The sequence below is a fragment of the Pseudorasbora parva genome, chromosome 3, assembly GCF_024679245.1.
Source record: "Pseudorasbora parva isolate DD20220531a chromosome 3, ASM2467924v1, whole genome shotgun sequence".
In the NCBI taxonomy this organism is placed as follows: Eukaryota; Metazoa; Chordata; class Actinopteri; order Cypriniformes; family Gobionidae; genus Pseudorasbora; species Pseudorasbora parva.
This window is the reverse complement of record NC_090174.1, coordinates 22,839,029-22,855,723: the sequence shown is the minus strand read 5'-3', so window position 1 is coordinate 22,855,723 and position 16,695 is coordinate 22,839,029. Positions and strand designations below refer to the sequence as shown.

Below are 16,695 nucleotides of genomic sequence, written 5' to 3'. Positions count from 1 at the left end.
CGCTCACCTATTGAAAAGAGGGATTAAATGCATTTTTCTCAGCATTCTAATGTCAAACTGTTATTTCAGCTGGATAGAGGGTCAAACACAATAACGGTGCTCGCGGCACAATACATAGCAGCTTGCCTTGAAAAAAAGGGAAAAGAGATACACTAAACAACACTGCCGTAAATATTAATACACTCTTATGGTTTTATTGATAACACTCTACAACAAGGACCCAATAGTTAGCAAATATGTTGCAGTATTTATTCATCTTTGTTAATATTAAATACAAGTTTTCATTGTTAGTTCATGTCAGCTCAGGCTCATTAAATAATATTAACAGATACAGCTTTTGATTTGAATAATGAAGGAAATGTTGAAATGATCATTAATTAAGACTAATCAATGCATTAGAAGTATTTTTACAGTTAGTGTTTTGTTCATATTTTGAGTTTAGAGTTTGACTTTTATATTTTTAGTTCTCAATTTAAGTGATATTATGTGCTTTTGTCATATTTTATTATTTTTGTTTAAATATTACTAATCAGATATAATTTATTTTTATTCCACTTTAATTTTAGTGCTTTAACTTAAACTAAACATAAATGTTGCCTTGATATTCATCTAATATTTTATTTTAGCTTTATTTCAATTAACACGTTTTTTAAAAGTTTTAGTTTTACTTAGTTAACAATCTTATAATAATTCTGACTGTAGTAAACTAATGTAAACAAATGGAAGCTTATTGTAAAGTGTTACCTTTTTATCCCTCTTTTTTAACAGCATTATAACTGTCTGTGTACACACATGTGAACACAAAATATTGTGGAAAGAGGTTCAATAGTTTAAGGCAGAGTTTGACCTCAAATGCCAGGCTGAGATTAAATTATGACACCGGGAGCATAGCTAATATTTTATCATTAGCGTGACTACATTTCATGATGGTATTAGGGGCTCAGTGAATGATCGTGCATACTAGAGAAGGACTATTAGAATGTTGTAAGTGTGTCCAACATTTTAGAGGAAGAGACACTAATGATCGTTTAGAATTGGAGGTCACCGACTCAGTGTGTGGATGGAACCCTCAACTAGTCCCAGATCCCAAAAACATTATGATTCATTTCAGACCAAACTATTCTCAGATGATCATCATGTTTCAAAAATGTGCTTTTTTTGCAGATGACAAAGCTCACTCTTGTGCAACCATCTCAGTTATTTAGTTCAAACCATGTTTACACACCTTTGAGCACTGTAAAATCATGATTTTTCTCTGGAACAGCACAAGAGGCGTAATCCACATCGCCACAACAGTTATTTCAGTATCACACCGCTTTAAGCCATGAACACTGCTATAATCATTTTCACCCTCTAAAAAGCCATAAAATTCACTGTTATTTCAATAGACAGAAGAGACTCGCACAAAAGAGAGATTTTACACAGCAAACAAACAATGAAGTTAGAACCATAACCACTCAAATATCCCCCATTCAGCAATTCATCTTAGTAATAGAGACAGAAGCAGGGTAATGTGTGGTGGTCTTGAAGCGTGAGATTGAGGATTTCTCTGGCACAATGCATAATTCATGGCCCTGGCCAGCAATGTGTGTAAGATGAGAATTTCACAGCATGCTAAGAGTAATGGGGTTGTAGGAAGAGGTGGACTGTATTAAATTTCGTTGTATTTCTAGGTATCCGGGTTTTCAAGATGTGCGCTTTACAAAATTTCACTTCATAATTTGCACATAAAAATAGGCTAAAAGATTTTTTTGTGTTCCTTTTACATTCAGCATAATGTTTATTCGGTTTCTAGGGTGTTTCAGATGTGAAATTAAGGATGAAAACGCAATGATAACAGGCTTTTAAACTCTCTAATGATGAAAAGCCTGAGTTAATTCGAGCTACAGATTGAATTTGTTCAGAACAGGAAAAACAATATAAATCATTTTTAAAACCATTAGATGCTGACTTACATTAATAAAGTCATAATTTGGGCATTATGCTGGTTTGTTATGGAAGCAGCAGGGTGAGCTAGCGCAATTAGCATCAGTAATAGGGAGTTCAGGGTGCGGGAGATAGGCGGCAAGGACATGGTTGAGCAGGACGCTGGTCACAGAGGCCAGTTTTAGTCCGTCTGCGGTGTTGTGTGTATGTTTGTTTCTGCTTCTGTTAATGACAGAAAATGGTTTAATTAAATTATTTTATTTAATCAGACACTGTTATTACTACAGTGCTTGTTGGCATAGTATCAGTCTGACAGAAAAAGCCCATTGATCCTCATTTTCCAAAGGCTGGTCACATTATCTCAACAGCTTGAGTTAACCAGAGCAAAGGTGTAATGGTTATGTTTAGACTGCAAATGATAACCTATTTGTGAGAAAAAAACGTTGGGAAAATAAGAACATCATAAAACTCTTACCAATTTGTGTTGTAGTTGTTTTAATTGAGAAGTTTACATGAGATGCTCTGATTTTTGCAGCTGTGGATTTCTCAGGATTTCTTGTCATTATGATTATCCAATATAATCGCATCCTGATCATTTAATCTTTATATAAGTGATATGTAAGCTCTTTGTTGACTGTCTCTGTATCCCCTTACACACTAAAGGCATTTTTAATGATTTCACATCTAGGTGGCATATTTTTATATAATTGCTTAAATATCTACAAACAAAGTATCATCAAGTACATTTCATTTGATAGAAAACCTTTCAATTTTGATTTATATCAAATTAGATAGATACAAAATAGATATGGATCATGTTTGGAGCTTCTTATGTTACAACATTGCTGAGAAATCCCAAGGAAAGGTGATGCAATTTATTGATTTATTTAGTTTTCAATGCTTGATATGATTACTTAATTTATAATTACGTAAAAAATAAGTAACAATTAATAAGAAGATGGTTGATGAGTGATGACCTTGCAGCGTTGTTTCAGCTATGTGCACAGCAAATCATCCTATTCTATTGTAAATCAAGACCTGTCAATCAGAGCGATCAATCCAATTCAACCACATTCTAGAACAGTGTCTGATTGGTCTCAACATATTGACCCTATCCACCACACCTGAGATGCAGTTTTGAGTTGACTTTTTCAGGTTTTACGTCATCTAAATTGGGGATCATGAGATCATGAGATGGGTTCATGAGATCCGAGCTTGGAGCCCTCTCCTTGGACAGCACGCCAAATACATATATCTGATTATATGTTAGTGTGAACACGTGAACTCATATATACTATATATGGCCAAAAGTATTGGGACCCTATCCAAATCGTTCAATTCAGCCGTTCCATTCATTTCCATTGCCAAAGGTGTACAAAACCAAGCACCTCAGCATGCAGACTGCTTCTACAAAGACTTCAGATCTCAGTTGATCCTATATTGATGTACCAAAGGATGCAGACACTTGATAATGGATTGCATGTGCGGCAAGGTGTGCAAGAATGCGCATGGCCTGAAGATCCATCGGGCTAAGATTAAATGCATGCAGATGGTGCAAGAGTCACAGCGCTCAGGGGCCTGGTGAGAAGCAGGAGTAGCGAGGTCCAGAATCAAACCAGAGTGCTCAGAACCTCCAAGCGACTCAAGCTTCAGACCCATCCAGAGCATCCGAAATTCAATGGGTTAAGTGGCCTCAAACTTACAGGGAGAAGGAGTAGCTGCAGTTTGATTAGGATGTTGATGCCATTTTGGAGGCAACTACCAAGGGTGATGCTGATCACCACCTTCAGACAATGACCAACATCATCATCAGTCTAGCTGCCGAAAGATTTGCGGCAGGGCAGGGCGGTCAAAATCCACCAGCTCAGACAGGACCTGAAAAGTTTTAGGTGGAGGTAGGGCTGGGCGATATGGCCAAAATTCCATATCCCGATATAGCTCATTTGATATCCTGATAACGATATACATAACGATATAGCAATTTTTCTGTTAATTCAGTTTATGAATAGTCTATACAAAATTGCAATGTGGAAATGCAGTTTGAAATGATATACAAAACAAATAAAGGTAGTATGGACTACATTTTTATTTTATTTAGAACCTTTTTTTAAAGCAAGACTGTTGGTAAAGTTAACACCTGCCTAGGGATGTTAACCGATGACCGTTTGACCGATGGCTGACCGTACCAACGTTAACTAGGGCTGCACGTTTTCAAGTTTTTCATTAACCGTTAACCGAGGCCCTTAGCGGTTAATACTCGGTTAACCATAGTGTGCGTCAGGGTTATTTTTAGTTTATTAATTTGACGACCGCCATCTCCGTAGTGAACGCGCCTATATAGAGAAATGCACATCATGGATTACATAATCAGAGAGTAGCCTATTTCTTTTCGTTTTAAATTGTTAAAAGACATTTCAAGTTTCTTAAGATCTATTTCATGTCTGCGAGGCGTACGCTGAGTTTCGTTAAATTAGGATGAGATGCGCTCCAGTTCACGAGCAATGCGAGTGGCCGCGAGGGCGCCTGCACGATTAGAGCATGTAACGTTAGTAAAATATGCAGCCGAGAATGATTCACACAGACAGCGTTTGACTCGCGCGGCGGCGCCTCTCCTCTTGAGAGAGTTCAAGCATCTGTGGACTCGTCCCTTCAGCTCTGGCCATCTTGCTTTCAGTCCGCGATTAGCTTTTTTATTTTCTTCATTACAGTTAAAGTAACGTCTGCTTTTCTCTAGTCATTCACAAGTTTCTCACTTCAAACTTTCTTTCTTCTGATCCGTTATGCACAGCGCGCGCGGCTCCCGCTCTGCTTCTGCCCTAATGCGACTTTTAGTCCAGTGCGACGTATGTTATTTTCCTCTTCATGGCGCATATTTTGACTGATGCGACTCATACTCCGGAGCAACTTATAGCCTGAAAAATGCGGTAAGCACTGCATTGCAATACTTGCATTTTGCCCCGTCACTCTCATTTTTAAAGTGCTCCCACGCTTTCTTTGCCCGCTTCATTGCCCGCTTAGAAAGCTGGTCTTGACTTCTTTTTGTGGATATTACAAATGTCTGGGAGCACTCTGGCGGTCTCTAGGGGTGCAAACATATATTACAACTAAATTCAAGGCACGTCATTGACGCCACTTAACCGAGCAAAATGTTTCACTCGGTTACGCAATTTTTAACGGTTAATCGGTCAATCGGTTAACCATGGACACCCCTAACGTTAACCAATCAAAGTTGTCGGTTAAAATAAATCAAAAAGTGATCTCTAAATTAGGCTATTATAGACAGTGGACTAAACGCTACTACAGGTGGCCGTCTCATTCCAAAATCTTTTTGTGTGATTGAACATATCCCTCGCACTCAATTTTTCATAACTCGCCTGTTTGTAGGCTACTTAATAAACCAATAAAAACATTTGAAGCGAGGTCACAGCGTTTGGGTTTGCGCGCTCACAAGGTTTGCAAAAAGTAAACACTTGAGGTTAGAGTCAGGGCAGACGACAGTATGAAGGGTGCATTTCGCTTAAGATGGGCTTAGATTTGGAAATATATTACATCTTCATTTCAGTGGTAACACATAAGGTGTTGATCGTCTTTCTTTATTATTGTTAACACTACCTCGAACTAAAGCGGCGTCTCTTCGGAGCTGTCATTTTCTTAAATGAGCCGCGGCGATGATTCAAATTAGCTTCTAACGCTGGACAAATGCCTTTATTTTCAACGCGATCACCTTGTACCCAAACCATTTCGAAACTAAGTAGCCATTTGTCCTCTGATTACAAACAAGCTCCTCTGCGGCGTGTTTGCGGGACTCGTGTTTCGCGCTGTGGGGGATTTAAAAAAAGTGACGTGAGTGGAAGGGAGGCGGCAGCGCGTGTGTGTGTGAGTGAGAGAGCGAAAGAGAGACAGAGGGAGCGCGGCTCGCGGCTGTTATTTCAAATAGCGCAGCATATTTTAAACTAATCGGTTAACCGGTTTCAACCGGCTAATGAGGCTCCGTGGTCGGTCAAGAAAATGTTTAGTTTTCGCCATCCCTACACCTGCCATTAAAATATTTCAATATATGGCTATATGGTGTGCCACGCGTAAAAGCCTGTTGCAGCGTCTGTGTCTGAAGTTTGTTTTGAGCGCTTATGCCACCACTCTGGCATAATTACTCTGAGAATTACCCTGGTCTGAACCGTGTCTACTACCGTCTTCCTCCATGTTTGTTTATGTATTGCAGCGTGCATGGGAATGCCGTGGCGTGAGGTGCATCTTGACGTAAAATTCTGCCATAAACGCCTAATCGTGGCGTAAGCGATAGAGCCTTATATAAAACGATAGACATTTTATATCGTCCAGACGATATATTTCGTCATATCGCCCAGCCCTAGGTGGAGGTTAAAGGAAGTGACAGAGAAGGAGAAGGGACCACTTGCAGAGCTGTGTAACACTCTGCAAGAAGCTTTTGAGAAACTAGGGCAGAAGTGGAGCAGCCAACTTACCTGCCTCAAAGCTGAAATTACGCACCACCTTAGAAAAAGTCTCAAAAAGTTTGGCTAGTTGCAGTGGACAAGTCAGGCTTATCCGACAATTTCAATGCCTGGATATACCAACATTGTATCCTTCCAATGATTCTCTGGGCCATCTTAGTTTATGAGGTCCCGATCCCCACAGTGGAGGGCTTTGAGAGGATTATTTATGGTGATCTGTAATAGGAAAGTGCTGTAATACCATAAGTCCTGTGACCCAAAAGTCTCAGGCAGGAATTGAGGTTAGGACAGGGGGCAGGACAGTGAGGTAAGGACAGTTAGGACAGGAATTGAGGTTAGGCCATAGAAGGTAAGGCCATAGAAGACAGCAAGATCACCCACTGCAAACACTTACACCCAGCAGAGAAGGCCATCACTTTTTTAGGGCTGGAAAGACAGTATCCCCAGCAGTTAGGACCACCTCATCTGGGGCCTTATTTATCAAAACTTTCCATAAATTTCATCCTAAAAGTGTACGTACACATAAAAGCTAGATTTTGCATATGCACAAAAAAAAAAAAGATACAGTGCCTTGCGAAAGTATTCGGCCCCCTTGAACTTTGCAACCTTTTGCCACATTTCAGGCTTCAAACATGAAGATAAAGAACTTTATTTTTTTGTGAAGAATCAACAACAAGTGGGACACAATCATGAAGTGGAATGAAACTTAGTGGATATTCCAAACTTTTTTACAAATCAAAAAATGAAAAATTGGGCGTGCAAAATGATTTGCCCCCTTTACTTCCAGTGCAGCAAACTCTCTCCAGAAGTTCAGTGAGGATCTCTGAATGATCCAATGTTGACCTAAATGACTAATGATGATAAATAGAATCCACCTGTGTGAAATCAAGTCTCTGTATAAATGCACCTGCACTGTGATAGTCTCAGAGGTCCGTTTAAAGCGCAGAGAGCATCATGAAGAACAAGGAACACACCAGGCTGCTCCGAGATACTGTTGTGGAGAAGTTTAAAGCCGGATTTGGATACAAAAAGATTTCCCAAGCTTTAAACATCCCAAGGAGCACTGTGCAAGCGATAATATTGAAATGGAAGGAGTATCAGACCACTACAAATCTACCAAGAGGCCCATGATCACTCTGGATGAACTGCAGAGATCTACAGCTGAGGAGGGAGACTCTGTCCATAGGACAACAATCAGTCGTATACTGCACAAATCTGGCCTTTATGGAAGAGTGGCAAGAAGAAAGCCATTTCTTAAAGATATCCATAAAAAGTGTTATTTAAAGTTTGCCACAAGCCACCTGGGAGACACACCAAACATGTGGAAGAAGGTGCTCTGGTCAGATAAAATCAGACTTTTTATGAATGAATGGTGTTAGAATGGCCAAGTCAAAGTCCAAAACCTGAATCCAATCGAGAATCTGTGGAAAGAACTGAAAACTGCTGTTAACAAATGCTCTCCATCCAACCTCACTGAGCTCGAGCTGTTCTGCAAGGAGGAATGGGCAAAAATTTCAGTCTCTCGATGTGCAAAACTGATAGAGACATACTCCAAGCGACTTACCGCTGTAATCGCAGCAAAAGGTGGCACTACAAAGTATTAACTTAAAGCTACGCTGTGTGATATTTTCCTCCATCTAGTGGTGAAATGGTATATGACCATCCAGTGTATAATAGTTTCTGTTCCTCTTAATTTCGATTTCGTTTCAACTCCTACGGTGGCCGATTTAGTCATGGCTTCCAGTTCAACCTCTTTGTGAGTGTTGCAAGTGATGAGGTTACTTTTGAAAACTATTATAATTTGCAGTTATTTAATTTGCCAAATGATCTATGATCAAATTAATATATGTAAAATGAATAATAGTTTTACGTTTTCGTTATTTTTTACCATTTCATTGCTAACATCAGCTATCAGATTCCAGACGAATGCAAGGTAATCTTAGTAAAGGAACTTTTTTTATCAGTGCTATCGTTTTTCTTTATATTATATGACATCACTAGCGTAAGGCAAACAAATTATAATGCAATTCAAATATTAATCTCATGTTATCCGTCATAGAACACTGATTTATGTTAAACAGGTAAACAATACTTTTTCATCATTGACGCGAGGAAAACTATCCTAGACGTCGTTCTAGTGTTATGCTCAGCACACCATGATATAATTAGCCAAGCAACAATAAAAGGCTGAATTAATATTACCTGTCGAGAAGAAAGCAGGCAACATCGGCGTTCTTTTTAAAATCGTTGCTCCTCATGAGCTCTTTCCATCTTGGAAAGGCCACTCCAATTTTTACTTTTGTCTTGTTGATTTGCCCGTTGCGTTGCCGTCTTAATTCTCTTTTCCGCTTCCTTGGCGACTCTGATACATATCCAGCAATGCTACTAGGTCCCCGACCCGGGTCGAATTCGGTAATCAATTCCGGGACGTGGTTGCTTTCACACAGAAGGCGACCCGGCAATGTTCCGGGAATATTGCGGGTCCGAAGTGCATTTAGAAAGGGGCTTAAGAGTGAACCTCCATCATCATATAGCAGCCTCAAGCAATCCTCCTCTTCACATTCGACACGGTGCCATCGAGTGTAAAAACGCGAAAAGCGAAGCTTGAATTTACGGGTATGTCCCTCTTTGGCAAATGTACTTTCAAGATGGAGGAGCAACATGGCGACCACCATCCGAACCCCTAACACTTATGCATTTTCAATGGTATATTATAATATTACGAGAATGCATTATTACTTGAAAGAAGTAAATATACATTAATGAGCACATATATTTTTGAAAGAACTAAGTGATTTTAGCTAAGAATAAACTAAAAAAGTTACACAGTGTAGCTTTAAGGGGGACGAATAATTTTGCACGCCCAATTTTTCAGTTTTTGATTTGTTAAAAAAGTTTGAACTATCCAATACATTTAATTCCACTTCATGATTGTGTCCCACTTGTTGTTGATTCTTCACAAAAAATTACAGTTTTATATCTTTATGTTTGAAGCCTGACATGTGGCAAAAGGTCGCAAAGTTCAAGGGGGCACTGTATATATATTTTAAAGATTTATAAAACCTTGTGTATGCCAGAACCTACGCAAAAATCCTTTTTGAAATCCCAGTCAGCAGAAGATTGTGCATACGTTGACAACGCCTAGTTTTACTATGCATAACCTCTGCCCAGTGTCTGCGTGTGTGTTGACGGTATATGTGAGCTCACTATTGTGTGTGTGCACTTGGATGGGTTAAATGCAGAGCACAAATTCCAAGTATGGTTCACCATACTTGGCCACACATCATGGTGCTGATCTCAGAATCCTCCAAACAGATTATCCTCTTAGAATTTACAGCTCCCTTGGAGGGCCGTATCAAGCAAGTCAATGAAAGGAAGAAAACCAAGTACATCGAGCTGATACAAGAGTACTGAAGTAATGGAGAGCAAGGTGCAAGCCCATTAAGGTGAGATGCAGAGGGTTTCCAGCCCAGTCTCTCTGCAGGGATTATAATATGCTAGGCATTTGAGGAGACAGTAGACATAGGTCACAGAGTCGCATTAGGTCGGCCACGGAGGCAGCAGAAGTTGCTTCAAGATGGATCAGAAGAGGAGACCTGTGGGTGGGGTAGTGCTACCTGGACACAAGCCGGTGCTTGATCAACCCCAACTGGGTCATCTGGGTGAGGCTGTCTGATTGTTGGAAGACCCAAAAAACTCCACTACCCCTGGAAACATCACTGATGATGACCAGGTCCATGATGTATGGTAAAAAAAAGAAAGTGCTTGTGTTTGAAAGCATCAGTAGTTTGCAGGTCTTCTTGAAAAAAAACTACTTAAAGAGGTTGTTCCACATTATTTTGCATGTCAAAGTTCTCATGCAATATCGAGAGGAATAAAGATCTTTCTGAAGATGAAAAGCATGAAATGGTGCAATGTCTTTCAAAAGGCATGAAAACAACTAATATTTTGCACACACACACAAAAAAATGAAACTATCAAAAGAAGCACAGAAGAACTTGGTCAGATAAAGGCTATTAAAGAAAGTTTCTGTCAAACAAATTTTATTTAAAAGGCGGCACATAAATTAACTTAAACAGGCAAAATAGCCAAGATGTTATCCCATATACAGTCTTGTTCAAAATAATAGCAGTACAATGTGACTAACCAGAATAATCAAGGTTTTTCGTAGAAGACGTCTGTGTGAAGCTAATCTATTTTCAAGAATCCCCTGCAAAGTCCCTCTGTTAAAAAAAAGGCATGTGCAGAAGAGGTTACAATTTGCCAAAGAACACATCAACTGGCCTAAAGAGAAATGGAGGAACATTTTGTGGACTGATGAGAGTAAAATTGTTCTTTTTGGGTCCAAGGGCCACAGGCAGTATGTGAGACGACCCCCAAACTCTGAATTCAAGCCACAGTACACAGTGAAGACAGTGAAGCATGGAGGTGCAAGCATCATGATATGGGCATGTTTCTCCTACTATGGTGTTGGGCCTATTTATCGCATACCAGGGATCATGGATCAGTTTGCATATGTTAAAATACTTGAACAGGTCATGTTGCCCTATGCTGAAGAGGACATGCCCTTGAAACGGTTGTTTCAACAAGACAATGACCCAAAACACACTAGTAAACGGGCAAAGTCTTGGTTCCAAACCAACAAAATTAATGTTATGGAGTGGCCAGCCCAATCTCCAGACCTTAATCCAATTGAGAACTTGTGGGGTGATATCAAAAATGCTGTTTCTGAAGCAAAACCAAGAAATGTGAATGAATTGTGGAATGTTGTTAAAGAATCATGGAGTGGAATAACAGCTGAGAGGTGCCACAAGTTGGTTGACTCCATGCCACACAGATGTCAAGCAGTTTTAAAAAACTGTGGTCATACAACTAAATATTAGTTTAGTGATTCACAGGATTGCTAAATCCCAGAAAAAAAATGTTTGTACAAAATAGTTTTGAGTTTGTACAGTCAAAGGTAGACACTGCTATTTTTTTTGAACACACCCCTTTCAACTAATTGCCCAATTGCACAGCCTTAAGAGTGTGCATATCATGAATGCTGGGTCTTGTTTGTTTTCTGACAATCTACTGAACCTACTGGTAACTTGTTTGCCACGTAGCAATAAAAAATATACTAAAAACCTTGATTATTCTGGTTAGTCACATTGTACTGCTATTATTTTGAACAATACTGTATATATATATATATATATATATATATATATATATATATATATATATATATATATATATATATATATATATATATATATATATAATCTCTAAATCTCTGCATTGTTTAAAAACTGAATAGACATGAACTCATTGTTTCCTACTCAGAATTGTTCCCTTTATTTCCTTTAATACACTTGAACATAGAGCACGCAATGAGTTGCAGCACATTAAAGCTATGCTTGATAAGTCAGAATATGTTGCAGAACGCTGGCCCCATCTACAGCACTTTCACAATGGTTTGGCGTCCATCAAACTCATTTTGAAAAATAGAGGCTGGCTGAATCTCCTCTGTGCGTGACATTATCCACTTATGACTGGTTTTTATGAACACATCGCTTAAACTAGCAAGCAATTCTTATAGATCACAGTGGATCACATCCAGGTGTTTCTGAGCTTCCCAGAGCATTTGTAATAAATTATTCAAATTATTTGAAAACCGTATGTGATTTTTGATTTGATTTACTACATATAAAAATGTATAGTCAAAAGGGAATTCTTGGGAATGTGATAAGCTGTATGAACTATATAATATATAGCATAGATTATATCAAGCCCCTTATGCCTTTTTCATTTATGTATTTCTGTCTCCATTTCTGCCTCTTTATGAAGGTTGCCATAGATAATAGATCCTGAGGGCTGCATTTCTGAACAGACAAATAATAAATTACAGAGAAGGTCATAAAAGTCATACTTAGCACAAACTTCCTGGAAAATGCAGCAATTTCACCAACAGTGACTGTCTCATCAGCAGCAATGCAAGGAGTCACCCACTCTAATTTGAAAATGGAAATGCAAATAGTGTGGTCTACCAAGGGACCCTTCCATTTATTACTCTAAATAGGTTTCATTTAAAATTTGCATGGCATCAGCCTTATTTTGTAAATGTCGCGCCCTATGAATGCGCAGTGTTCTTTTTGGTAAGTTTGTGCTCCTTCTCATTAGTATGTAAATATAAAGTCAATCGGTCTTCTTCTTGACAGTAAACTGCACTTCTAGCGCAGTGTGTAATCAGCTTTGACTGCTATCCACCATTTATCATAAAATGCCAAATAATAAATAATGGGAAAGACAGTACACTCTGAGAGCCCTGTTAACAGGGTGATATCCATTTAATTACAGATCATCATTTGCATTTAAAAGGTAAATATTACAATATAGGCTGAGCTTTAAAAAAACATTTAAAAGACTTTCCTGAGACTATATAATCAGGGTCCTCATTGAGTTTAATCCTTTGACGGTGACAATGTGTTTGGCAGCTGGGTTAATATAACAGTATATTATAAGAATAAAAAAACCTTGTGCCAAGTAGATATTAACTCTTATGTTGTTTTCACATGGTTCTCACTGTTATATATTTAAATAAAAAAGTTAATTTAATGACGCTAATATGTCGTGGTATAACCATCAAGTGGAGAGCAATAGCATATTTTCCTTACTCCTTGAACATATTTGTTTGTAATCATCTTAATTATCATTATTGCGACTACAACTAATTTTAAAACATTTTAAATACTTATAACAGCTCTGGAGGACCCAACAACAAGAAGCAGCAGCAGAAACAAGAGATCATAAAGCGGAGACGGTATGCATTGACGCCACTTTCCCGCCAGAACATGCCCCCTCAGCCGGGACTGAAGTTAATAGGCAAAAACGCAAGTAAAACAAACAGTAAACTAACTGGTCTCGATATAGTGTTCCTTACAACTTACCTTAGTTTAAACTAACTGGACTCGATATAGTGTTCCTTACAACTTACCTTAGTTTAAACTAACTGGACTCGATATAGTGTTCCTTACAACTTACCTTAGTTTAAACTAACTGGACTCGATATAGTGTTCCTTACAACTTACCAAAGATCCAGTGATCCATGGTTATTGACATGCAGCCAGGAATCGTGTTTTCCTGAGATTCATATGCGCCTGATTTCGATATACATAAACATTTATCCCTGTCAGTCATCGGTTTCGAGAATGAATTCCGCGTTTATTAAAGCGTGGCCGCTTATCAACAATGGAAAACAAGAGTTTTATTCAAATTCTGAATATATTATAGGCCTATTAATTATTATGTTTATATCGCCTAGAAAGAGCGCAAAGACCGCTCCCTTTATAATCACTAAAATCTGTCATTCAATGAAAGCGATCTCACTAGGGATGCTCATTTTGGTTAATTTTCCCGACCAACAACCGATGCTCATCAATCTATTATTAACGACAAGTTTATAATACTGAATTGGCATTACATAAAAATACAATCAATGAGTGTCTGTGACACGTTAAAAAGACATTTTCACTGGTTTATTTTACTGTGCAAACAGCAGAACATAGAGAACAACTCAACAACAAAACTGCAGCGTTACTGACAACAAAGAAAACAGAATAAAATAATAAAAAGCATAAAATAAAAAGGCCTACACTAAATATTTTCACTTTAAAATTAAAATGACAAAACCAAAAATACACTGAATCCGAAGCTTTAAAGAACGGAGTAGTTTTTGTCAAATAAAATATGATGTGGGTTCATCTGGAGCACAGCCTGTTGACCGTTAGACCCATGGCAGAAAAACTTGTTGATACGTTTGTCTGTCTCCGCAGTGAGAGACAGCGCTGACTGCGCACGCGCCTTTGATAACTGTTGGGATACTCATCGCTCTCGCCGTTGTGCTGTTCTTTGAAACGACAGAGGGCGACTCGGAGTAATTGTTCTATAAACCATTAAGAAACAGTGGCAAGAAGAACATACGGGACAATGTTTACTTTAATAAACTTGACCAAAACAACACTATGGAACACCTTAAACAAGGCTTCCGATGGCACTGGTGCCCGGAGAATATAGAGACAACGCCTCACTAGAGTGGCCAGCCTCGGGAAAGCGCCTTTCATTTGCTTTCCACCAGTCAAGAGCTTGTACTACTGCTCTTTTTACATATAAGCATATATAATTACATATATTATATATGTTATTGCATAACATATTTTGCAAGTTACTTCGTCACCCTTTCTGTTGAAATGGTTCCACACAGTAGGCTTCTTCTTTCCATTGCTTCATTTTGTGAAATATGTCTGTGTTGGCACGTGTGGTTGCAAGTGTGAGTTAACAAATACAGCATATTCTTTAACTATGCAGCAAACAAAAGCTTAAAAAACACTCATTTAACTGATAGCATTAATCGGTCAAAATTCTTACTATCGATTAGCGGTTAAACAGTCAATGGCCCTCATTTATCACACGGAACACACGGAAGACGGCAAAGAAGCGAAACTTCTCTGACGTGAAGATCGAGACCATCACCAGTTGGAAATTTTTTCAAATAGTTTTATTTGGGAGTTTAAAGAGTGGGATTAAAGGCAACCACAAAAACAAAATATTGACCCAAATTACGAGTACTGTTAATAGTGTGGGGGTCGAGAAGCGCACTCCAGCAGTTTAAATCACTGTTTGGATGAGAAATGATCTATAACAATTCATTATTTTACAGCATAGGTTTTGAAACAATACCATTTAATTTTGTATCACGGCACATGTATTGGGGTGTACAATAGTGATGATGATGTGATGTGAAGTACCATTAATTCACATTAATAATTGCATGACAATTTGTAAGATTCTTAGTCACACTGCCAAACTGCTGAAATCACGTGACACTGGCGACCCGAATCATTGATTGATTCACTGATTCATGAACCGTTTGAATCTTTTTGGAGGAACACAGAAGACAATGCTAAATAAAGTCATGGTTTTTGATATTTTTGGACCAAAATGGATGCTTCAAGAGATTCTAATCAACCAACTGATGTCACATATGGACTACTTTGATTATGTTTTTATTAGCTTTCTGGACATGGACCGTAAAGTGGGCATAGTTGCTCTGGGACTAAAATATAAAATATATTAAACTGTGTTCCGATGATGAACGGAGGTCATACCTGTCAACTTTTGGGTATCAAAATCCGGGATAGATTGGGGGGGTTAAATCTTCACATAACGCCATAATAATAATACATTTTATTTGTACCTGTGCTCTTCCTACATGTGTAACAACTTATCGAGTGGGAAATATACATAAATTGTTATTAGTTTGCACTGCATAAGTTAAGAATTATATATAGGTTAATCCTTCTTAAAGGTACTGAAGTTATTTACTCAAGAACAGTGCATATTTAGTGAGCAATTACTTCTGTTCTTGATATTGCCATTATAAGTGAATACTGTCACTTTAAAAGATCTTACCCTGTCGCACATGATGAAGTCGCAGTTACAAAACTTACAAAACGCGTGACTGTCCCCCATCTGCTCCTCTTCAGAAAATTAAATTCGCTGTCCCATTGATCACGGTATTTACACAGGGTTTGGGTTTCTTGGCAGGAGTGCCTTCCATCTCTATCGTTAGTTACGTCCATCATCCGTCTGTTTTGTTTTTCCCCGCGTTGTCACTCGTCGTCATCTGACCTCACACACTATAACCTCGCGACAACGGCCACCTGTAGGCTACTGCAGATGGCAGTTATCGCGAGGCTAGTTACAGAGCTCAGATTGGAAATGTTTTTTTTTGTTTTTTTAGTCCGGTATTATTATTTTTTAATAACGCAGGTTAAAATACGGGAGATTTACGGGAAAATACGAATACGGGAGGACGGCGGGAAAGAAGGGTAAAATACGGGACTTTCCCGGCCAAAACGGGATACTTGACAACTTATGTCTTACGGGTGAGGAACGATATTAGGGTGAGTCATTAATGACATAAGTTTCCTTTTTTGGTGAACTAACCCTTTAAGATTAACAGAATGGTTCATTCATATTATTTGTAGTCATTATTATACAGTCACTGCAGAAGGGTTGTGATAGTTAAGTTCCCCTGTTGTTGCTAATTTGAACTATATTGTTGAGTAGGCCTACATTACCATGCATAAAGCTGCCCGCTTCCTAAACGGCTGAGAGAGCGATTTTAGATCGATCACGGTTTATTGCAATGCCTTTTCCCCAGAATATGTGATTGCGAAGTACACAACCGCACGTGACTGACCTTATCCTGACCGCACATTCTCCTCAAAACATTGGATTCGTCTGCGCTGTGCTGTTA

The 16,695-nt window shown here is 38.6% G+C and overlaps 1 protein-coding gene across 1 annotated transcript in view; it reads right to left on the bottom strand.

The window, feature by feature from the left end:
• Positions 1–15,920, bottom strand: part of otpb (orthopedia homeobox b) — an 89,225-nt gene extending 73,305 nt beyond the window's left edge. Inside the window, exon 1 of the mRNA XM_067440050.1 lies at positions 15,884–15,920. Coding sequence (XP_067296151.1) covers positions 15,884–15,905 — 22 coding nt within the window. The 5' untranslated portion in view covers positions 15,906–15,920. The remainder of the gene's footprint in view (positions 1–15,883) is intronic.
• Positions 15,921–16,695: the final 775 nt, after the last annotated feature.